The sequence below is a fragment of the Zootoca vivipara genome, chromosome 7, assembly GCF_965207765.1.
Source record: "Zootoca vivipara chromosome 7, rZooViv2.hap1.1, whole genome shotgun sequence".
In the NCBI taxonomy this organism is placed as follows: Eukaryota; Metazoa; Chordata; class Lepidosauria; order Squamata; family Lacertidae; genus Zootoca; species Zootoca vivipara.
The window spans coordinates 19,694,207-19,719,776 of NC_142590.1; the positions used below are offsets into that span (position 1 = coordinate 19,694,207).

Genomic DNA, 25,570 nt, shown 5'->3' on the forward strand with positions numbered 1-25,570 from the left:
GTCGTTGGACTGGTCATGTTGTTTGGATGCCTGATTATTGTCTGCCAAAGCAACTACTCTCTTCCTAACTTAAAAATGGAAAGCACAATGCTGGTGGTCAACAAAAGATGTTTAAAGACTCTCTCAAGGCAAATCTAAAAAAATATAGTATAAACACCTACAACTGGGAAACATTGGCCTGTGAACGTTCCAACTGGGGAACAGCCTTTTACCAAAGACGTCGTAGACTTTGAAGCCGCTCAAGCTCAGGACAAATGGGAGAAATGTGCTAAGAGGAAGGCATGTTTGGCAAGCCGTCACTGTTATCAACTCCTGCCCGGAAACCTATGTCCCCACTGTAGAAGGATGTGTGGATCCAGAATTGGCCTCCACAGTCACTTACGGACTCATGGTAGACATGGTAGACTCGTGCTCATGGTAGACAATCTTACTTGGCTACAAGTGATTGCCAAAGAAGAAGAAATGATAGATAGATAGATAGATAGATAGATAGATAGATAGATAGATAGATAGATAGATAGATGATAGATAGATAGATAGATGATAGATAGATAGATAGGCAGACAGAAATATAGGAAACATAAAGGATCATTATCCAAAGTCTAGCATAATCAAGAGACTATATAGTTCCAAACACTATTTTAACCTATGTATTTCACAGTAGACTGTTTCCTTTTTGACTTTTATATAACAGATAGTTTACAAATGGAATATTGTTGTCAGTTCATATAAACAGCAGATCAATCAGAAACGAGCATCTTCATTTGCTGCTGCTTTGACCAAGTACTGAATAAACAACAAGTATAATAAATTCCCACATAAACGAAATTTGAGGGGAACCATGCTTGAGAAAGAGGCAACGTCTAGTAGAGATGAGTGGGAAAACAGTATTGAAAGACTGCAAAAAAACAGATAAACAAACTATGCAAATACTTTCCTAATAGTAATCCACAACTAGCTGGACCAGGGTTACCCAAACTTGGGTCTCTCGCTGTTTTTGGACTACAACTCCTATCATTCCTAGCAGGACCAGTGGCCAGGGATGATGGGAATTGTAGTCCAAAATCAGCTGGCAACCCAAGTTTGGGACACCCTGAGCTGGATTTTCACTGGCGTAGCCTGAAGTGTCGGGAGTTATTTACTTCTGCCTGGAGTAGACTTGATATGGTGGGAGGGTTATTTCACCTGAGCCAGATTCACAGGCCAATCAGACCCAATGGAATCCTGGTACTTGTGAACGATAGGCTGTCCTTAACTTGGGGGTGGTGTTATAAAGAACAGGTTGGTTCCTTCTAGTTTCTAACTGTCATTGTGGTCCCAAGAGTCCGGGAGCCCAAAGAGTAAGGTGAGGTCCTGGTCATTTTATATCAGCAATCCCCTATTTTTTATGTTTGCACGAACTCTCACCTGGTCGCAACACTCAAGGTCTCAGTGCCTTCCTACAGCACTGGTTGGAGATCTTTCCTAGCTTTGGCATTGTATCAATAACACTTCTGGCTGTTATTTATTTTCAGGAAAATATTAATGTGTCTGGGAAGGCTATGCAGGATGAAAAAGATTGCATCATTTATTATTATATATCCAGGATAGCTAGCATATCCTAGGTTTTAATTTCTCAGTAACTTTAGAACTACTTCCTTATCCAGATTTTAATAGGTTAGTCACATTTGCAACCTCCCACCATAGCACTGCTTTGGATAACTTCACCTGCAGATGTCACTTATCCCCACACTATGGAAAATGTCCCTTATTGACATTTATTTGCACATCAAGCTGCTGAGTGCTGAGACAGGACGGGCTTTTCGGGTCAGTTAGAAATCCTCTATTTTTAACACTTTAACCACTGCAACTATATACCAAAAAGTGAATTAATGTATGGAGCAGATGAGGCCAAGGTTATGACTGTATGTTGTAACTAACAATTGAAAACCGGTAGTGCCAAATATATATATATATATATATATATATATAGAGAGAGAGAGAGAGAGAGAGAGAGAGAGAGAGAGAGAGAGGGAGAGGGAGAGGGAGAGGGAGAGGGAGAGGGAGAGAGGTGTTTATATGGAGGATTTGCATATACAAACTCCAGTGTTTGTGGACATGTCTGTGCAAGATGGTCTAATTCTTTATGTGCAAAAATGGCCAATGGCCAGAACCCAAAGCACATCTTCACATACTTGAGACTAAAGAACACCAGTACCAATGTTATTAACATGTGTTAGCTGCTCTGTGGCACTTGTTTTCATGTTCATAAGAGTTATAGGACTCTATCAGACATTCTCTTTGCACTTGCTATGTCTTTCTTCTATCTTCTATCAAAGCTACTACAACTCGTCTTCTAATGAGAAAACAGACGCATCAGCAAGGCTGGCATTCTTGAGCAGCAGCAGAGAGCCCACTCCAAATGCCTGCCTTGGGCTCTCCGTTTCATTATTTTCTAGCCAGTGGCAGGGAAAGGGGAGCGGAGGAAGCCCTTTCACATTTGCTCGTCTCTTTATAACTACCATTGTGATGTGAAGCAACAAGTTCTATAGTATCAAGGTGGTGGACAATCCCAGTTTTGTTCCCACCATTTAAGGACACACTAGCTGGAAGAGTGCCACCCGCTCATTACTGAAGATATGCCTTCAGCAATTTCTGAGTTATGTGCAAAGTCCAGACCATCTGAAATGGTTTGAGCTTCTCTTTGCGTAAACACATTTTATAGGAGTTGATCCTTTCACACTGCACTTGTTGTTGTCAGTAGCTTCTTGCGTATTAACATTTCCTGCTCTGCTTTACATATATTGGGTAGTGTTCTGCAGCTTTAATGGGATTGTAAAAGGTGTCACACGAAATTGCAATGGCACAGTCTGTTATCATCACAGTCTGTTACAGCCTACAGGTAGAGTCAACAGGGAATTGCTTTTTTGTTGTACGTTATGTTGGCTGAGTAGCTTTCCTTGCTCTTTTGTTCTGAATGTGGAAACAGAAATACAGTAGCTGGTTTATTTTTTGTGAACCTGAGGGTATGTGTTGGCAATGAAGCTCATGTAGAGGAAGCTACTGTTACTTCAGTATGGGTTAAATCTGATTAACAAGATTCTTATGAGGCCAAGGCTGTAATCCTAAACAGAATTACGTGGGAGTAAGGCACACGGAATCCAGGAATCGACTTCTGAGGAAACATGCAGAATTGCCATGTACAGTCCCAAATTCACACATTAAAGAAATGGCCATGGCTATTTGCCTACATTGGCAAAAAGCCCACTGATCAAAGTGAAACTTGTGTCTATGTAAATCATGCTTAGAATATGGTTGTGCTGTAACTGAGTTGGAAAGTCCCGGTTAAAAATGTCACCATGGCCACAAACTCACCCAATCCCCTTAAACCAGTCCCTATTTGTCTATCTCAATGGTCTACTTCGTAAGGTATTACAGTAGGAGCTCTGGATTGCCTGAAATGTGCTATATAAATGCCAAACATGCCTTGACAGGGGTTGAGAAACCCAGTCTTTAGTCTTCCCACCATTAATCTAGGGCAATTGTTTTATGTATTTATTTTGTGCTTTGAATGTGACTTGCTTCTAAGTGAATATTCGCAAGCTCATGACCCCATTTCCTTTTTTTTTTTTAAATATAATTTTTATTAGATTTTAACAAGAAATACCAGAAAAAAGAAAAAGGCACAAAAAAGAAAAATACATAAAAAAACGGCAAAAAAACGGCAAAAAAAACAAAAAACAAAAACAGATTCAGACTTCCTCATTTCCCCTTCTTGAGTTCTTATTGTTAAAAATAGTTCTCGCATTTTCCCATTCTAACTTCACATTCTTTTTTCTAAATTTCAACTTTTTCATCTTTTTCATTGCTATTATCCATTCTCCTTGTACTTTAACCTCTTTTCTCTTAACATCCTCTCTCCAAAATTATTATTATCTAATCCCTAATCTCTTTCCCTTACCCAAAAATATATAAGATTAACATCCTAATTTATTACCCATTTACTTCCACCTACACAACAAAGTTCCCACCCCCCCTTCCCTGGAATCGAAGTCTCCAGATGAATCAGCCAGGTTCTTCATACAATCCTTAATACATTCCGAGATCAGACCATATTATTTCAGACAATACCAAATAATCCAAGACCTCTCAACCCACCCCTAGTCTGTCCCATACCAACTTTTGCCGAACTCTTGCCCCCCTCTTCTGTAATCCCATCACTTTGTATCTTTGCACCTTTTCATCCTCTTTCTGCCCCCCAACTGTTTGTATCCTCCCCTCTCTCACCGGGGCGCTGATTTTCCCAACCTCTTTTTTGGGGTGCTTTTTTGCTTTTACCCTCTCCTGTTTCCCTTCTCTCACCAGTGAAACAGTGTTTTCTCCTACTTTCCCTCCCTGTTCCACCCCTCCCACCAGTAGAACAGTGTTCTTTTCAGGAAATAAATCCATTGGTTCGGCATATTGTCCTTCAGTATTATCTTTCTCCTCTTCTATGTTTTATACATACGTCACTTCAGCACAGTCCTGGTCTTCCAATCTTTTTTCTTCTCCCTTCTCCTGATCTTCTATATCTGTTGGATCCTGTGTTTTACAGTCAAAAACAAATGTCTCGACAGTCTCTTCTCTCAGAAAGTTTACATCAAGCTTGGAGATGCTCACTTGCTTAGTAAGATCCAAAATTGTTGCCAATATTAAGTCCCACTGTGTGACTTCCTGTCCGCTCTCTGGAACCTTCTCTCCTATTCCTTTGTCTAAAACCTCCTCCATCTTTGTACAGACCGGCCGTGGAGTTGAAATTTTAGTCCAATATATATGAAAAGTGAACAAATAGGCAAAAAGCCAAGAATCCAGTCCCACTTGGTCAGAATCTCTCTCTTTACTCCTTCTTTTCCTCAGAGTCAATACTGAGCAGCCTCAAGGCAAAACAAATCCTCTTTCACTGTTTACAGCTCTCAGTCTCTCACATTCAGCCAAACACATTCCTTTGTATTGTGACGTTAATCAGCAAACTGACTGATCTTTCCTTTGACCCGACTCCAGGCTCGCAGGGGGCTTTTCTCATGCTGGATCTCAGTCTTTTGCAGAGATAAATACACCGCTTGCTTTTTCCTTTACTCTGCCTCAGGAAAAAGCTCTTTTTACAGCATTTCTGGGTTTTCTAGCTTGCTGCGATCTTTAGTTACTCAATCGGGGGGAGATGACTTCCCTTTTTGATCTCCGCCTCCCACTGCCAAATTCTTGTTTCAAATTGATTGGTTTCAACTTACTTCGTCCAGATCGTAACTTTTTCAGGAAGAATCCACCGCCTGCAGGTTGGAGGCTCGGAGCTTCGCTTCTTGGAGGTAACGATGGTATGCCTAAAATGGCTCCCGCGACTGCCACTCGGCTGGCTCTCAGGGGCTCTTGCGGGCTTCCTGGGCAGCTGAGGAGTCGCTTCTGGAGCTCCGCCAGGCAAAATTTGCCCCCTGGACGCTCAACCAGGGGTATTTACGGGGATCCGCGTGCCCCCGCGGATTTCCCCCCCCTCCGCGATGCCAGAAACCTCGCAGCGCGAGGTTTCTGCGCCTCCATTTTCCAGCGCGGCAGACCGGAAGTCTTTAGTCTTCCCACCATTAATCTAGGGCAATTGTTTTATGTATTTATTTTGTGCTTTGAATGTGACTTGCTTCTAAGTGAACATTCGCAAGCTCATGACCCCATTTCCTTTACCCTTTACAGCCACAAGCCTGTGCGTGTTTCCCTGGAAGCTTCTTCTTCTTCTTCTTTGACAATCTCTCGTAGCCGAGTAAGATTGTCTTTCATGAACACGGTCTTAACAGTAGTCTGCAAGTGACTGTGGAGGCCAATTATTCCTTCCACACGTCCTTCCACAGTGGGGACATAGGTTTCCAGGCGGGATTTGATCACAGTGAGGGTTTGCCAAACATGCCTTCCTCTTAGCACTTTCTCCCTTTCGTCCTGAGTTTGAGTGCCTTCAAAGTCCACGATGCCTTTGATAAAGGCTGTTCTGATTATACTACATTATTTTATGTTTGCCTTGCAAGAGTATTTAAACCTCTTTTGTCACCCATCGGCATTATGTTTTCCATTTTTAAGTTTGGAATAGAGTAGTTGCTTTGGAAGACGGTAATCAGGCATTCACACAACATGACCAGTCCAACAAAGTTGATGTTGTTATAGGAATTCCAAGGTCTCAAATGTAGAATAAATGTTGACAATTGCACAATGTAAACATACATAAGTAAGTAAGTAAGTATATAAGCCACATGTCTGCAATAGTACAGGAGAGCAATCCAAAAGCCATACTGGCTCTCTCTGCCTCCTTAATCTCCTTTGCCTGAGAACACTAGGCAGGTAGCAATCAGGGGAGGTTCCTGAAAGGATTCCTCTGCTATTTCTATGAACCTCCTTTGTATTAACTGTCATGGTTTGCCCAGATACTCTACACACTGAGGGATATCTGACAGGCATCCTGGTTGTCTTATGAAACACTAATGTTTTGTGTAAACTGTGTCTGGAACCATGTAAGGTAAAGGTAAAGGGACCCCTGACCATTAGGTCCAGTCATGACCGACTCTGGGGTTGCGGCGCTCATCTCGCGTTATTGGTCGAGGGAGCTGGGTCATGTGGCCAGCATGACAAAGCCACTTCTGGCGAACCAGAGCAGCACACGGAAACGCCATTTACCTTCCCGCTTGGAGCGGTACCTATTCATCTACTGCACTTTGACGTGCTTTCGAACTGCTAGGTTGGCAGGAGCTGGGACAGAGCAATGGGAGCTCACCCTGTCACAGGGATTCGAACCGCAGACCTTCTGATCAGCAAGCCCTAGCTCAGTGATTTAACCTACAGCACCACCTGGGTCCCCTGGAACCCTGTAAAACTTGCTAAATCCTCAGGAATATCACCCCTTGGCCTGCCTGAGCTACAGTAACCCCACCTTATGCATGGTGCAATTTCTGGCTGTTTGTAGAGGGGATGTTCTCCTTCTCCAAGCAAAAATGCAAACCCTTAAATGAGATGTTTCTTCCCGGCTCTGCTGTGGGTCTCTCTTGCTTCCTTGCAACAGAAAAATGAAGATCTGCCTTGCTTTCGCTGCCTCCTGCCCTCCATCCATTCATCTCTGACCGATCCTGGACTTGGGGGACTCAGCCCCTTGGGGAGATGGGCAGCAACCCCCCCCCCCTATTCAATATTGAAGAAGCGTTGCTTCGACCCAGGGATGGATCTCTGCTTCCTGGAAGCCAACCTCACCCGGTTGGTGATACAACTGAGCTTCAGGCTCGATTGGGAAGGTTGAGGGGGGACGGCATCAGTTGCACTGAACTGCGGGGACCGACTCCGGAGGGAAAGTTGCACCCGATCCTCACAACAACAACAACAACAAAAACACACTGAACGAGGCGGCCTCTGACTAAACTCGCGTAGGCCCGGTGCCTCGGCTCGCCGGCTTTTGGAGGGGTTTTCGGTTTAAAGTGGAAGTAAGAAGCGGCCTCCCGGACCCCCCCCCCCAAACAAGGCCCGAGGCTCGGAAGCGGCCGGGCGGGAAGAGCCCTGAGGTAAAAGCGCGCGCGCGTGTAACAAAGCCCTGGTAACGCGGTTGCTACCGCCAGCGCCGGCTGCTTGGTAACGGCGCGCTGCCCCTTTAAGCCGCCGGAGGGCGGGACGGCGGCGAAGGAACCCCTTCCTCGCCACCCCGTACCCTCCTCCCTTCCCCTCAGGCCGGCTCCGTGCTCCTTTCCGCCGCCACTGACTCGCGGCTTGCTGCTGGGGGTGGTCGCCGCTGGAGCAGCGCCTCGCCGGCCGGTTGCCTCCTTGAGGCGCGCGCGCGCACCTCCCATCCCATGCGGGCGGCGGCGGCGGCACAAGTCCAGAGCCAGCCAGGCGGCGGCGGCGGCTGCGGAGGCTGCCCGTTCCCTCAGCATGCCGCGTCGCTGCTGCTGGCGCCTCTGAGTCCGGCCGAGCGGCTGTCCAGCCGCCGCCGCTGCTGCCGCCCACGACGACGACGACGGAGAAGCCGCCGTCGTTCCGGGAGGCACTCATGAGCTCGGAGGCGTCTTCCCGCGCAGCCACGCAGCTCCGCGCCCTCTTTCGCATGGAGCCGGCTCCGCCCGCCTCGTCGGAGCAGCTGCTGGGAGCCTCGGAGTTCCTCAAAGGTGAGGCGGCGGCGGCGGCTGCAGCAGCGGAGGAGGAGGAGTCTCCCCTCCGCGAGTAGGGGTCGCTCTCCCGTCATATAAAGGAAGGGGGCGCGACGCAACAACTGCCCTCCCCCCCGCCGTCCCGGGAGCGCCTGGCCCGGGGGGGGGGGTGAGAACCGCTGCCTTCCCCGGGGCGAAGTTCGGCGCGCGCCCCGGAGCGAACGCGGAACTCCCCTCTGTCGCTGCGGGAGAAGCTACTTCGGGGGGAGCCCTTGCAATCCCCCAAATCGCGAGTCGGGCGGCAAGGATCCCCCCGTCGGCGGGAGGGGAAGGAGAGTTATGGAGGAAGCGGAGACGTCGCCGCCCAGCTCCGAAATCTTGGTGGCAGGTAATGCTTGCTCCGGAGTGAAACCCGACCAAATGCGTAGGGTTTTTTCTTCTTCTTTTTTTTGCGGGGGGACAAGCGACTCTTCCTGCCCGCTTTGAACTAACACCCAAGTTCCAGCTAAGCCACGGGACGTATAACTTGGAAGATCTTACTTCATGGTCTCCCTTTCTTTTCTTCTCTGTTTTTGCAGACAGACTATATTTTGCTACTTTACGAAACCGACCCAGAAGCACAGTAAACACGCACTATTTCTGTACGGATGAGGAGCTTGTTTATGAAAAGTAAGTGCGTATCTCTTTCGCTGTTGTTTAAAGAAATCCTCCTTCGCCTTTCTGCTCACTTTCGTTTTCAGCGTTGTTGGTCCATCTCTCTCCCCCCCCCCCCCGCTTGTCGCCAAGGGTTGGGGGAAGAGGGAGAACAAACAAGTGAAATACTTCCGTATAAGTTAGCGGTATATGTGGCCAATTGGTTGTTTTTATCAAACCAGACTTAATTGCATTTTAGTTGAATTTTAAACAGAAAATGGGCGCCCCCTCCCCCCTCCGGTTTCCTGCTTTTTTATAAAATGGATTCTACTGTGGCCATAGGTCTCTGTGTAAAGTATTATTATTCTCAAATTGAATTCACATCTTAAAGAAGCTGGTTGTACCTGTCCGCAAACGTTGGGTTAGTAGTATTTTCTCTACAATTTGATGAAAAAGCAAAACATTGTAGATGCACTACTAATCTACAGATCTGTTAAGCGCATGATAGTGGTTAGCAATGAATATATATTGAGTTCGCTGCATTACGTTTGCTGTAAGATGGGTCATTCAGTTTTATGGTAAGTGAACCTCAGTTCACTGAACTTTGGAGCATGGTTGTTAAAACCATTATTTCATCAAGCTGCTCTTGTGACTGTTTTTGTACACTGTGATTAATTCTGCCTGCTGATTGATACTTTCTGGGATGAAACAAACACTTCAAGAGTTCAGAGAACAACAAGAAGAACTTTTAAGATAGTATCTTTCTTTTTACACTGCCAACTTTGGTTGCAGCACTGCCTTCCCCCTCCTAGCAATTTCTGTCTCTAACGTAATTTGGGCATGGAGTTTGGGCACTGAAAATTTTCAGATGAAAGGGAGGGATTTGTATTAAAGATGTTGCTTAATAATTCTACTATAATAGTAGCTTGAGTCTACTTCAGTAGTCAGGAGCACCATAGTAAAATGGAAATGAAATAAATAAGGGAAGGCTCAAAACCTTTGTGATTGTTTAAAGTGGTATTCATTGCCTAAGTACTTTTGCACTCTTCAGAGTACAGTCTGTAAGAAGTGATACTGCTTTGCTTTCAGTGAGATTTAGGCTGCAATCCTGACACAACATACCTGGAAGTTAGCCCCCTTGAATTCAGTAGGACTTGCCTCTGAGAAGACACAGGATTGTACTGTTATGACTACCTTCTGATGGATTGTGTCCTAGGCATCCTTACACAAATGTTGATTAGTGAAAGACAGATTAGACTTAACATTGGAAGGCCCTATATTTAGCAGTGCAGTCAAGCTGTAGATATACATAGCAGTTGTGCTAACAATCCCTGAATGCTTTGGTTGTCATTCTTACCACTCTTCATTTCCTAAAGTGGCTTATTAACCTGCTTAAATTGGCTGGCAAGTTTGTTTTAAGTTCATGGTTGGGATGCTGATACAACCTATGTCACTCTCATTTTCTTAGGAGCTTCAAATCCTTGTTGGGTCAGTCACAGATAAGCCCTGACGTGTTCTGGAAATATTTGACGAATTGCACACTACTCTCTGAGACTTTAAAAAACTGCTGTGGGTAACCAGATTGACATCATTTGCTGAACAGACTTAGGATAAGAAGAGTGTTTAAAAAAAACCTGATAAAAAAATGGATGGCAGCATAGCTCCTGAAGCAGAGTATGCAGGGAAAGGTGGAAACACATGTTTAGGAAGGGGAAGGTCGTACAGATTTCTGGAGTAGGCCGTAACCTTTGTTGCTGTCCAAGGTGTCCAAATAAGTAGGATTAATCCTTTGAATAACCAGAGGCGTAGCAAGCCCAGGTGGTACCTGGTGCGGATTTTTTTTTGTCACACACACACACACCCCACGCCGTTTTGCCGGGGCACTGGCAAAGCTGTGTCCTCTTGGGAGCCATGGCTCCCGTCCGTCCCCCTCCCTCCCCGGCTCGCTGTAAAGCGGCAAAGCGGGAGCCGCTTACAGTGAGGGAGGGAGGCTGGGAGGGGCCGGATCCTCTGCTTGCGGCTGCAGCCGCGGACGGAGGATCCTCTACATGTGGCCGCGGCGGCGCAATGGATGCTCGTGCTGCCATGGCGGGGCGCCGCCTTGTCACCCCCAGAGACGTTCCACCGGGAGCGCACCACCCCCATCTCCCCCCCCATTGCGATGCCACTGTGAATAACGGAAAGGGCTAATGTGTAGTGACTGACAGGAATGCGTTGCAGACTTGAAGCAAAATGCATGTAGATATTCAGTGATGTGGGATAGGAAACATTGCAGAAAGTTTCATTTTCTAAAAAAAAGTGTTGCCTCATAAAATAAGTAAGTATTTTGAGGAGCACATCATTTTTTCTTTTAACTACCCTGAATAATTTGGTATAATATAGGTAACATAGGCTGTTTACAACTAAATAATTATGGTAGTGGAAGTCAGCACAAGGAATTCCCCCTTGTGCTACAGGACCTTTAAATCCCCCTTCCCCTGCGACTTGCACCCCCCCCCCAACATTTGCTCTGGAGAACCCCCAGAACAACACACAGTGAGAAGAGAGGGGAGATATTTCTATCAGCACAAGCATTTCTGGTTGCCCAACAGGACTATCTCCTTTGCGCTATGTTGAATACAACCGATAGGGTGATATCTGACTGTCATAATTGGAGTAGACCCACTGAAATAGACCACCCTGTTTACAGCACAATCCTATACATATTTATTCAGAATTCTCATTGTGAAGTTTACTTACATGTTAGTGCAGATAGGACTGCAGTCTTAATGCTTCCATCTGATACACTCCAAGCCCATCATTAAGTGAAAAATTGATATATTTACGCTTAAGGCTTTTGGAGTCAATTCAACTCCATGAATGAATGAATACACCACCACCCCTATCACACGTGAGAGGGTCAAAGTGTTCCTGTCAAATGCTGTTAATAGATTAGTTACTTGCCATGTCTACAGGTGCTTAGTATTGGACTTGCTCTGTTCATTTCATGTGAGAAAGGTGACCATAGAAGGTCAAAATTCTTTTATCTTTTATCTATTTTCATAATCGACAACACACTCACTTGCCCAGACATTGCCACAAACTGTGTTGGGAATCAGTAGAATCAGTAGTACCCTACAGATTTACAAAACTCATTTCTGAACTTGATTTTTGCAACATTTCCTCTTCACCTACCTTATGAACCAGCAAAATATTTTTAATAGATTATATCCTATGATGGCTTTGCATTAGCATATGCACTTATTGTGAAAGGCAGGGCACTGACTGGTTATCTATCCCCCCAATGCCATCCACACCCTTAACTACTTCTTAGAATTCAGGGATTCTATGGGACAGTATGGGATCACAGAATCATAGAATGTGCATAAAAGCTGCAAGTGTTAGGAGGGATTGATGAAAATGGAAGTGCTCCCTGCACGAAACCACCATTGGATATAACCCATAGGGTATGATGTCACTGGCTTTCCCCTAAAAGGATCAATAAAGTCCTTGGAATTGATGTCTGGATTACCATTGTCAGAGACGAGCTTCCTCCTCGGTGTGACCTGTGGAATATATTTACCCACAATCTTCCACAATGCTTTTTGCAGCATAATAATGTTACAACTGATGAACAATTAGGGCCATTCAGAAGATATTTCCAGTGAGGCAAAGTATGCTTTCCAAACCTTCAAAATAATGATCTTTTGAAGACTAATATTGACACTGCTCTAGGAAAGTTTTAGGTACTATGGGAGAGGAAAGGCCTTGCTCTTTGTCTCATTTTGTTTGCAAGGTGCGCTATACTCCATTTCCTCCCTAAAGCTGAACTAGGATTTTTAACTCATGCTGATGCTACCTGATTCAAGAGCATCAGGAGACTAGATAGCGCTTAAGGTAACAGTGTATTTTTTCCATCTTTAAAAATGCTTTTAAGCCTATAAATACTGGTTTCTTTAATAAATCTCATTTTATGTTTTGCAACCAGAAGTTTGTGTCTTGCTCTGCAGTCCTACTTGCTTTACCCGCTGGCTCTCCACAATTCAAGGGTTTGGAATCTTCCCTAGTCACAGGGGGTTCCTTGTGCTTTAGATTCACTCTCCAATTATTGAGAGGTCAGCTGGTTTTGTTTTATACTGGGTGGTCTACCAGTCTTGGTATAATTGATAGGTGCCGACAGCTGTTCAAAATACTTTGCACACTAAAACATGCGTAACTGAAGCATCTCCACCAAAAAAACAACAGCCACCCCTTTCTGACTTTCTTCTGAAAAATGTTCCACTGCATGGTTACCATTGTCAGCTGCCTAATCAGAATTATTGCATGCTACAAGAGCTTTACTGCTGGATCATACCAAAAGTCTAGCTAAGAACGCTGACCAGCGGCCAACCAGCAGCTTCTGGGAAGTTTCCAAGTAAATGAGAGCAACAGTCACCCCATATTGATGCCTCCAGAACTTTGTAATAAGGGGTATGCTGTTGGCATTCATAAAGCTTCTGCTCAGCTGTCAAAGTTAATAGACCTACTTCTCAGTGAATTTGTCCAGTGCTTTATTAGAACTATTTAAGTTAGGGGCCATTGCCCCAACTTGTGCTAAGGACTTTCACTACATTAATTGTGCTTTGTTTAAAGAACTATTTTCTCTTCTCGTCTCCTCAGTTGACTGCCAATGCAAATACAATTGATGACCTCCAAGTTCTGGTACTATGAGTAAAATTGTCAAATTCCTTCTCAAATGGCCTTTAGCCATCTTAAAAAATAACAACACCAAAAACCTAAAAAAAAAGTCCTACTCCTTCAGTGTTTTAGCATATGTTTTTTTTTAAAAAAAAAACCTCTTTCCAGGAATAAGAACAGTCCTGATGATCCAGGCCAAAGGCCCATCTAGTCCAACATCTTGTTCTCATTGAAGCCATTCAAATGCTTCTGAGAAGCCCACAAGTAGGTCCTGGGTGTAGTACCATTCTTCCTACCACCATCGCACGATTCCCTACAACCGGTTTTAAGAGCCATACTGCCTCCAACAGTGAACAGAGCCATCATAGCTAGTAACCACTAATAACCTTATCCTCTGTAAATTTGTCTAATTCTCTTTTAAAGCCATCCAAGCCTATCACTATTTCATATGGAGTGAATTCCATTGTTCAGCTATGTGAGAGTTATTCTTTTCTCTTTTTTTTGTCTGTGTTCCCAAACCACACACACTATTCCAAGTTGGCACTGTTTTAATGTGTTTGCACTCCTACCTACCGGGACGTATCCAGAGAATAGCTTTGGAAGACTTTGTTTTTTGTCCCATGATCCTTGCACTTTGGTGTGTTGCAGGGCATGATTTGCCTCCGACATCTATATGAAGCTGTTGGGGGTGGTCCTTAGGAGCTTTGGGACAAAGTCTCGTAACATTTTAAGTTTGGAGAGGCTGTACATGATCTGTACCATTATCTAGGTAGACTCGACTGGATGAAGGCCAATAAATTGAGTATGAACCCTGAGAAGATGAAGGCATTGTGGGAGATTTGCCTGTTATTGATGGAGTCTCACACTCTCTCTGAAAGAACTGGTACTTCTTGTCTTGCCTAAACAATTTATATTTGGCTTGCTAGAATATATGGCCTTTTTTCATTTGAGCAAATTTCCCACTCTTTAATGGAACTGCCTTGCCCTTTAGTCTTCTTGATTCTGTCATTGCTATCAAACAACATCTCTTGGCCTGTCTAGCCTTAAAAATAAATAAATAAATAGTGGTATAACTTTCATTGGAACTTCATAGTTGTTTTTATAAATTGCTCCATTTCTTTAAAGAATTTGACTTTAATGACACTTACCACGTTTTAATTACTTCTTTCACTTTAATGGATGTTATTATTTTAAAACTGAATTACTTTGCTTGAGAGCCATGGCAGTGTTTTGCTAATGATAGTGCTGTGACTGTTTCCCACTTGACCATTTACTGGGCATAACTTGCCTTTTCTCAGCAGTGCTGATCAAAACATAATTTAGAGTACACCTGCTGTTTGGTTCACAGCAGGATTTGAGTGGAGAGTAGTCTTAGCATACAGTACTTCAGTCTCTGCCTGGAAGGCTTCTCTGACATCGAGAGTATATATGTGCAGGCAGTGGTATAGTGAGGGCCGGGGGGTAGGGAGGGCATCACCCTGGGCGCAAAATTCTGAGGGAATGCAACCAGGCACCCCATGCAGGTGCTGTCTTCCATGGGGATCCCCACCTCACCGGGGATCTAGGAATCCAGAAACTCTTCTAATCCAGTTTATGTCAACTAATCAAGTAGTCAGTTTGTTGCGTTTATTTGTTAGAAACCATTTTCATCACAAAAATACAATGATACAACCAGTTTAGAAATACAGTACATTTTAACATAAGTGGCCCCTGGCACATGGTATGCCATGTTCTACAATGGAATTTCCTAATCTGCCAACACAGATAGAAACTTCCTATGTAGTGCATTTCTCCCCATCCCATCAACAAATAACAGATTTTCTCCCCATTATTCAAAAAGGAAACTCTCTGGAGAATTAATTTGAGAAAAAGCTACTCCTGTTGCTCGGTCCCAGCTCCTGCCAACCTAGCAGTTTGAAAGCACCTCAAAGTGCAAGTAGATAAATAGGTACCGCTCTGGCGGGAAAGTAAACGGCGTTTCCATGCACTGCCCTGGTTTGACAGAAGCGGCTTACTCATGCTGGCCACATGACCCAGAAGCTGTCTGCGGACAAACGCCAGCTCCCTTGGCCAGTAAAGCGAGATGAGCGCCGTAACCCCAGAGTTGGTCACGACTGGACCTAATGGTCAGGGGTTCCTTTACCTTTATTCCTGAGAGAATTATGTGGGAAGCAATACAGTAAGGAAATAACTAATCAGCGTGAAGAAAATTTAAGCCACTTTTTTTTCGGCTGTCTTCCCGATGTGTGTGTGGGTTTTTTAAAAAAAATAATATCTCAGAATCATGCTGAGCTTCTGTTCTAGATGCAGAAGGATGGTGAAAAAGTATATGTCACTATTTTTGGTTCAAAGTTCCCTAATGCCATGCCTATGCAACATCCTTATGAGTATTTGAACCACCATTAAGGCCCATTCAGTCATGCAACATAAGGAATTTTTAATGTGTGATGGTATTAGAAGGTGGCCTTGCCCATCATGAAGGTTCTTCTGTAGTGCTATTAATGTAGTACATTTGTCATCGTCATCTTGGCTTATTCCTATCTGTTGGGTCAAGGTACCAATCAACCTTATTTTGAATTGCAGAAAGTGTTCCATATTGGGGCAGGTCTTGAAGATGTTTGCAAAATGCAGTTTCCCATTTGTTGACAAGTATGGATTTACATTGTTAATCCCCTATTGTGAGATATCTGCATTCTCAATACCGCATATTTCTTGTTGGCTGTACCCAGGATGTTTCAGTGCCCGAAACATCCTGGGTACAGCCTGTTGTTCCCTGCTCCTCTTTCTGAAGGCAGGTTAAGGCATTTGTTCACATGCATAGGATTCATATGCATAGAATTTGGACCTAAAACCTTCTCTTCCAGAAATCACCGGGTTACTGTTTTCTGTGCAAGTCTGCTTTTTTTTTAAAAAAAAAAACTGTTTACTGATGTTTCATTGCATCTAATACCACTGTCTTAAAATTATTGAATACCATTGTGAAATTAAAAAAAAATTGCTTCCAGTAGCACCTTAGAGACCAACTAAGTTTGTCATAGGTATGAGCTTTCGTGTGCATGCACACTTCTTCAGATACACTGAAACAGAAGAAGTATCTGAAGAAGTGTGCATGCACATGAAAGCTCATACCTATGACAAACTTAGTTGGTCTCTAAGGTGCTATTGGAAGCAATTTTTTTCTATTTTTTGTTTCGACTAAGTCAGACCAACACGGCTACCTACCTGTAACCATTGTAAAATGTATATGAACAGTAGTACTTCTAGTTTTAAATAGGTATAGCTTCCTCCCCATCCGGCCACCTGTTTTCAGGAATTGAATTGGCTCCCCTGAATCCTCTTCAGTTTTTTTCACATGAAAGAAAGACCTAACGTTAACAACTAAGCCTTACGAGATCTACATAGATTTAGGCAACTTCCTGCTTCCTATAAATGTAGCAATCCGCAGCAGCTGCCTTTCTTTGTAGCCACATTGCTTTGATGACTTTTGAGTTCAAGTTTGTACTGTAACTGCCATGTCTCAAATGCCAACTATTAACACTCCAGCTCTGCCAAGTCCAATTAAATATTTTATGATTAAACATCAAAACATGTCATGCCGAGGAAAATGAATGTGCTTTTATACTGTCTAATGAAAATAAAAAGCTGAATAGGCCAGCTATTCTTTTCCCTTAAGCCCTGCGTATTGAAAGTGATTATTCATGTTAAGTTGACATATATGTCTTAAATAAATGTCTTTGCCCTATTTTTTACTGCTTATCTTGTAATAAATATGGTGCAAAGTAAAGTAGAGGGGAATGATCTGCAGCCACAGGGCTGATTTAGTCAGACTGGTAACTAATTAATGAGTTGGGAACTTGTCATTGGCTTATTCTTCAAGAAGAATGCTAGCTCTTGTTCTGTTCTTTGCAAGCAGATCTAGGCCTGGCATATCACACTTGACTGGTTAATGCACAATAGGCTTACATGGGTAGCACATTCTCTAGCTGGTCTGTATCTGTTTCAAATTGAGGAAGCTCATAAGAACCTTAACTCCTTGTGCCTTGCAACTAAACTGCTTTGCTCCTTCTGAAATCATAACATCCATCTCAAAACACACTCTTTTAGGTGTCCAATCAGCAGAGAGACTATAAAAAGTTGCAGAAGTTACTGTACATGACAGCGAGCTACATCATACAACTTATCTGTGAGAGACTGAATTCATTTATCAAAATGTCATACAGAACCAAGTACCTCTTTGAAGCTAGCAAGTCCCATCAACACCAAAGTGGCATGTTTTAGCTTAATGTGTCTGTCTCTGGAAAATGAAAACTTAGCTGCCACCTTCCAACATCACAGAGTTGTGGGACTATATCTGACATTAGCTTTGTTTCGTCAAATACCTGATGGTGTCATAGGTATCTTGTGACAAAAAGTAATTGGATTCTGAAAACAGGACTACTAAGCAAATGTTAATTAATGGAATACTCAAACTGCTTGAGTGCATACCGTACTATAAAGTGCTGCTTTTGCATTATTTAACCTGAATGGGACTATCCTATACAGTGGTACCTTGGTTTACAAACACAATTGGTTCCAGAAGTCTGTACTTAACCTGAAGCGTACTTAACCTGAAGCGAACTTTCCCATTGAAAGTAATGGAAAGTGGATTAATCCGTTCCAGACGGGTCCACGGTGTACTTAAATTGAAAATACTCAAGCCGAGGCGTACTTAAATGGAGGTATAACTGTACGTGTGTGTTATGGGCTGGTAACAGTTACTAAGGACTCTTGGAAGCATGACACTTGGTTTATGAATCAGCTCAGGTCCTATCCCTCTTTTACAACAGCAATGCCTCATTTTAATTCCTGGAAGGTGATCACAGCCTCCTGTACTCAAGTTCACTCTTTATAATATATTAGCAGCAGCAGCTTATTGTCTATTATATTTTAATTACTGTATTTCACTCCATTTGGAGTTTTTTTTTTAACCTAAAAGTGTTGTTCTGCCCCATTTGGTCATTTGGGTTTAAACTGAGTTTTCAGTAGTAGTAGTAGTAGTAATAATAATAATAATGGGACAAGTGTGAGATTCTATCAATTTATTTGTGTAAATGCGGAAGCTATAAAATTAGCAAATGCAGGATTACACACTAATATAAAGTATATATTGCTGTCAAAAAAATATATCTGAAGGAGCAGAGTATACATATTTTCCTTATCTCCTGACAAATCAAGATGGTGATGTTTCTGGTTTCTGAACAGCTTGCACTTAAATCAGCCAGAAAAAAAAATATGGCACTCCTGGAAAATTGTAAACTGTCTGTCTGCTGATCAGACATGGCCATTGAATATAATCAAAGGTGGTCTTTCATCTTATCTGTGTGGAGCAGACATCACCTTTTACTGTAATCTCATTGTCTCACCTGTCCTTACACAGTAGAACCGAGTGTTAATTGTGCTCTGCTGCTACATACTGTGGAGATGTTGCTAGGAAAGGAGAGCCTTCAAATAGTGAAATATTTGACAACAGCAAAAGGACTAAAGTACAAGTTTTTTGACCATTGGTATATATTTCTTCTAGTTTTTATGCAGATTTTGGACCTTTAAATGTGGCTCTGGTACATCGATTCTGCTGTAAACTAAACAAGAAATTAAAGGTGAGAACATTGTATTTTCTTCTAAATATTGTTGTTTTGCTAAAATTTAACAAACTGTTATTATTAACAGCCATTTATGATAATTAACAGAATTATTGAATTTATATTAAGATTTTGTTTTTCTCTCTCTGAATAAAGAAAATGACAATTTATGCTCCATATGAAAATTAAACTGGATTTTATTATGCAGTTCCATGAAATCTACCGTGTTTCCCCTTTTTTAAGACACCGTCTTATAACTTTTTTCTCTCAAAAAAACACAGGGTGGCTTATTTTCAGTGGGATGTCTTATTTTTTATTATGGTTTTTACTTTACGGTCTCCTCGGCCGGGCCGCTGGCTCGGGTCACTGCTGGGCTCTCTGAGTGCTCGGCGCTGCAGCAGCCGCCAGTTCCACTCACCATTGTCCACAGATACCAGATTCCCATGCCCTGGCCCAAATGGCAAATGCTGCTTATTCAAAGGGTTGTCAGAATTGTGTTTTTATCTTTTGGAAATCCAGCCATTAGGCTAGCTTGTGTCTTAAATTTCAACTTCAGAATGATTTGGCTAGAGACCTGTTCTGAGGAAGGAGAAGGGCATCAGCATAATTTTATGAGCAATTGTTAGATATGTTCACTTACGGGATACTGTATGGGATTGCAGACTTTTGTTTTGAAAAACAATAGCCCTCGAGACAGGGCTGGAAGACAGAGCCAGGGCAGATAGAGCAGAAGCAGTCTGGAAGTATCCCACTGACTGAAAAAGAGCAAGTTTAGAATCTACCAGATCAGAATGCAGCTGCCTACAGAAGGTCAGGTAGCTCTGTAAATTGGAGGTTTTAAAAGACACCCCAGTTGTCACCAGAACTGGGTATCTCAATACAGGAATGCCTGAGCAGGGACCACAGAAATACTGGGCTAGCAAGCCACACTTGGCCCTCGTCAGGGGCAAACTCATCCTTTGAAGCAGACACACTCTGCTGTGGTATGGATGAGTGCCCCCATGGCACTTTCTGCTGGGGAAAACAACAGAGGCTGGAGTGCCGTGAAGCACACTTGTCTGCAGCAAGAGCCTTACAAGCCAAGGGAAAGCATGCGCTTGTTTTGCTCTGGGCGGCGGGATGGCAGGCGTCCTCGGCTGGGTGGAGGCGAGGCCGTTGGCTCCGGCGCTCCGCCCGGCGCTGCTGGGTTCTCCGAGCTGCTGGGCGCTCCGCGCGCTCCAGCAGCCGGTTCAGGGCGGCGGGATGGCGGGCGTCCTTGGCTGGGCGGAGGCGGGGCCGTTGGCTCCGGCGCTCCGCCCGGCGCTGCTGGGTTCTCCGAGCTGCTGGGCGCTCTGCGCACTCCAGCAGCCGGTTCAGGGCGGCGGGATGGCGGGCGTCCTCGGCTGGGCGGAGGCGAGGCCGTTGGCTCCGGCACTCCGCCCGGCGCTGCTGGGTTCTCCGAGCTGCTGGGCGCTCCGCGCGCTCCAGCAGCCGGTTCAGGGCGGCGGGATGGCGGGCGTCCTCGGCTGGGCGGAGGCGGGGCCGTTGGCTCCGGCGCTCCGCCCGGCGCTGCTGGGTTCTCCGAGCTGCTGGGCGCTCCGCGCGCTCCAGCAGCCGGTTCAGGGTGGCGGGATGGCAGGCTTCCTCGGCCGGGTGGAGGCGAGTCCGCTGGCTCCGGCGCTCCGCTCGGCACTGCTGGATCCTCCAAGCTGCTGGGCGCTCTGTGCACTCCAGCAGCTGGTTCAGCGCCGTGGGATGGCAGGCCTCCTTGGCCGGGTGGAGGTGAGGCCGCTGGCTCCGGCACTCCGCCCGGCGCTCTGAGTTGCTGGGCGCTCCGCGCTCCAGCAGCCAGTTCCGGGCGGCGGGACAGCATGCAGGCCTCACCCTCCTGCTGCTGCCACAGCTGGCGTGCTAGGTCCCGCTGGCTGGCTGGGGCGCTCGGCGGTCTCGCTCCACATGTCATGGGTGTATGTCTTATTTTCGGGGTATGTCTTATGTTTTGCAAAAGCTTAAAAATCCTGCCATGGCTTACTTTATGACTACGTCTTAAAAAAGGGGAAACACGGTAAAATATACACCACATATATTAACGGTATTCTTCCAGTTTACTCACAAGATGATCTGCAACTTTCTTGGATGAAAAATAGTTTGAAAATGTTAATTTTTCATATAAATTCATGCAGTAGCTTGATTCACATATAAAGGTAAGCCAGGGTGAGACAAACCATAGCTTACAGGGAACAAGCATGTATGCTGCTGGTGCATGCTGTTTAAATTGCAGCTATCTCTTTTCCATTGCTGCATTAAGAGGAAACCAGCCAGAATGTCGACTCACAATTACATGCAAATCAGTGCTTGTGGTTTGTTTTCCTCCCTCCAAACCACAAGAGCAAGCAAAGAATATACCATGGTTTGTTCCTGGCTTTGTTCTATCTGTGTGTTTGAAGAGAAACAAACTATGAGTTGCTAGTTTGAAGGTAACACAGGGGTTGCCAAACAAGAAAGGGATGGGTGCGATTTGAGCAGTGTGCACTAGGATTCTGTTTTGTTTCTCTGTTGGGTGTGAAATAGGCCGTTATCTCAACGCGATAAGTTAAAAAAAATCTTAATGCATAAGCTGTCTTGAACCGTGATCCACATAGCCTATGTCATAATAGATCACTCTTCTTTAAGATGCTTCATCCCTATTCTGGGCACAAGAGTAGAAAACAAGTCACTGGTTCATTGTTCTATAACCCCTATTCATTTGAGAGATTTAACATTTGATATTACTGGTGTTTCTGGGCAGTAAGCAACAGGCTAAGAATGGAGTCTGGTGATTGATTTACATGTTCTGGACTTTTCATTCAAAGGTGTGACAGTCTTGTAAGCATTCCCTCTGTCTTTATTGTTGTTGCTGAGTGAATACATGAGGAGACTGTTTGTTCCAGATGTCTTAAAGAGGTGATTTTAGTGTCCCAGTTCTTCAGGCGTATTGTCTACTAGAATTTAGGCAGGGCAGTCATTCAGTAGGTTTTATTAGAAGATGAGCACAGGTGATGGGAATGCCATCACCTGTGGCTGATGTAATATCCAGACCATCTCAGAAAGAGGCTGCAGGAGAAAAGTAAGAAAGACAACTGGCCAATTTGCAGGTGTATTGTGTATTGTGATTGTCTAGGGATAGATGAATCTGTCAGTTTTGTTTCCCCCTGTTTTTTCCTTTCCTAGTCCTAAATTTGTCCCATTTCTGCAGCAGTTTGTGAGTTTTATTTATTTTTAGTCTGCATAAAATCTTGTGAGGATTTTTGTGCACATTTCTCCTAATATTTGCATTTTGTGTGTACATTTTGGGGTTCTACATAACAAAATTCAGAGAGGTACAGATTTCAAAAGATTAAATGTGTTTTAGTTCACATATTAGTTCAGAAAATGCAAAATTAAGATTTATTATGGTGGAAAATGAAGTATTCAGATTGGGTTGTTCCTCTTGCACGAGACTCAGGCAGGAGCAAAGAATTGTGGGGAGGTAGACTGTTTCTCTTCAGTTTTTTCCCTCCTGACTGGATGGAGCAGTTCGACATCCCTGTCACTCACTGTTTCCTTGACAAAGTTCACATATTACAGTGGTACCTCTAGTTACGAACTCAATTCATTCCGGAGGTCCATTCTTAACCTGAAAGTGTTCTTAACTAGAGGCGTGCTTTCGCTAATGGGGCCTGTTGCTGCCGCTGCGCCTCTGGCACACGATTTCTGTTCTCATCCTGAGGCAAAGTTCTCAACTTGAGGTAATTCTTCTAGGTTAGCAGAGTTTGTAACCTGAAGCATTTGTAACCTGAGGCGTTTGTAACTCGAGGTACTACTGTAGTTTGGAAAATGCAAAATTAAGTTGTCATGTGGACCAAATAAATTTATTCTCCCATCCCTAGTTAAGGAGCACTTGACCAGGGAGTGAGGTGATTTGAAAGAACTGCCAAGACACACAAAGCTAAACTGGTATTACTTAGATGCCAGTATTTCATTTGCTTAAATTTGTGGTTCTGTGCTAACCATCCCTTTGTACTTTCCCCCCTTTTTAAACAGTCATTCAGTCTTTCAAGAAAGAAAATAGTGTATTATACCAGCTTTGACCAGCGGAAACGAGCAAATGCCGCATTTTTGATAGGTGCATATGCAGTAAGTATCACTTGATAAGTAAAGTCTGTCTGTCTTGCTCACTCTCTTGCAGGGACTTGCTGACCTATATGTTTCTGGCTAAGTACAAATACTATACAGTAAATGCTGGTATCACTGTCCTTTGTTATAATTCTTCTACAATCTAGTCCAGTATTTGAAAGGTGGGAGAGATTTCCCCATTCTGCTGAACCTTTGTCTCTTCTGTTGCCCCCTTTCCTGCTTCTGGTCTTAAGCAGGGAAAGGAGTTAAAAAAGATACAGTAGTTACATTTAGTGGTACACTGTGTTAACACAACACAGCATTGTTCGTTCTTGTGTCCAATTTCCTTTCAATATCTTCCTTGGACTAGGAATCCAGACTCTACGATTGGAACCTGGGGGTTCAGTCTGCTGCAGGGACTTTTTCCCTTATTCATTCTTCTTGGATCCAAGGGAACCAGCAGGAGAGATTGCCCTACTGCTTTCATGTTGAGCTGTGCGCACAGTTTTGACCTTTCCTTTGTTAAAGGGCACTTTGTAAATTATGCTTGTTAAAAGATCTACGGCTGTGCTGGTGAGGCAAGACGGGAAAGTTTGTGTTGGTTTGATTTGGGAAGCTTGATGATGATGATGATGATTTGATTTGAAACATGCATATAAAATGTTGAAGGTTATTTATCTGTGTAGGTAAACAAGGTAAATGTTTGAAGTTTTGTAGCAGTACGTCTTAAAATAATGCTCTTTTGGCTAAAGGACAGTAAGTTACGTTTTGGATTTATGCTGTTTAGAAATGGGTGTAGGGAAACGGTGTGTAAATATCTGTGCCAAAAAGAAAAAAGAAATATTATCTCTACTGATCAACATTACTTTGGGAATATGAACTTGTATAAGTACGTCATATGTCTTAATCTTCCTGTCTGAAGTAATGGAAACAAATGGGCCCTTTGTGGAGCAACTGAGCAAGAGACAAACAAATGAACTAGTTGAGCTTTTTCTAGAGGACCATAACATTTGCTTTAACTTCATAAGTGTGCTGGGAAACACCAAACAACAGTCCATAGCTGCCAAGTTTTCCCTTTTCTCACGAGGAAGCCTATTCAGCATAAGGGAAAATCCCTTAAAAAAAGGGATAACTTGGCAGCTATGCAACAGTCATATGGGGATGGTATTGACATGGAAATGAAATCAATGGACCAGTACTTCACAAGAAGGCAAGGAGCAATTGCCGCAGCTACTGTGTTTCAACTCGTAGCCAATGAAAGGGAGTTAGCTTTAAATGACATTCTTATGCCGATCAGCTGCCCTCATTGGGGAGTAGAACTTGAACCCAACCTTCTTGGATGTCTATACATTTGTTCTGTGCTTCTATATGGAAGTTCTTTAGCAGTCCCAAATAGTTCCGTATGGTATGACTCAAGGGGGATCCAAGGATGATGGTCTGTAGAATGTGATCTGGGGGATTTGTGTTTCCTGTTTTGTAATTCAACAATGCCATGATGAACTTGGTGCCCCATTTGTCATCCTTTCCGGCTATAATGTTGGAATTGTTTCTAAGGCTGTAATGGCATTATATTCTGCACGGTTGAGATTATACTTCTTGCTGACAACCTCATCCTGGATCTGACAATGGAAGCCTTCTGTGTTTAAATAAATAAATAAACCTGGTTGCTATTGCAACAGGCGTGATCATGCAGAATCATTAGTGTTGAGAAGATAGTGCAGCAAAAGTACTGCAAACTGAATTGTGGTAGAAATATTCCTTTTAATACGGTAGTAACTTATAAAGCATGTAAAAATGTCCAATCTTTGTAAGCACTTAGATTGTTTGACTACAGATAGGAATTATCTAAGAGACACAGTGCAGAAGGAATAAGGAATGAAGAGGAAAACAAGCATTGACGCAGAGTTCTTTATGGCAAGGAAGACGGAAACAAGTTTCTGTAGCTTCTGCTTCTCTGATTGATAGATGGGGCTAGGCTTGTCTGTCCCTTGCAATTATGTTCATCCTGAGAAGCCTTGGCAGAGCTCAGAGCATGCTTCCCTTTGGCTCTGCCCTCCCACAGCACTTCCTGTGCCATAGATAACAGAAACAAACAGCCAGGTTGATGTAGAACTGCACACACACACAAAGTGGAGCAGAAGAGCAATTATTCAGATTGAACAGACACGTCTGCCTGGCTTATGTATGACTGGCTAAATTAACAATATTAATGGTTGAGTTAAGAGTGCCACTGTTAACAGCCCTTTTTAGCATAAACCAACTCTAATGGTTTGGTATACTTTCCTGTAGAGAAGTCAGGTGTGTGTTGTTCATGACGTTTTAACAAGGATTAGGGATGGAGACGCAATCTGTATCTCCAGTTGTTGGGGTAAGGATTCTGCAGGGGATTGATACTAGGCACATCATAGCCTCATCTAATTGCTGTTTCCCAGG

General features: G+C 43.7%; 1 protein-coding gene across 4 annotated transcripts in view; it reads left to right on the forward strand.

Moving 5' to 3' along the window:
• Positions 1-7,569: 7,569 nt before the first annotated feature.
• CDC14A (cell division cycle 14A) overlaps positions 7,570-25,570 on the forward strand; it is a 56,172-nt gene continuing 38,171 nt past the window's right edge. For 3 of the 4 annotated variants that reach the window (XM_035121739.3, XM_035121741.3, XM_088673785.1), the window contains exons 1-4: positions 7,570-8,135; positions 8,696-8,786; positions 18,967-19,042; positions 23,066-23,158. In XM_035121739.3, the coding sequence (XP_034977630.3) occupies positions 8,021-8,135; positions 8,696-8,786; positions 18,967-19,042; positions 23,066-23,158 (375 nt within the window). In that variant the 5' untranslated portion in view covers positions 7,570-8,020. Of the gene's footprint in view, positions 8,506-8,695; positions 8,787-18,966; positions 19,043-23,065; positions 23,159-25,570 lie in introns of all 4 variants that reach the window. The other variant, XM_035121740.3, reaches the window with a different exon arrangement.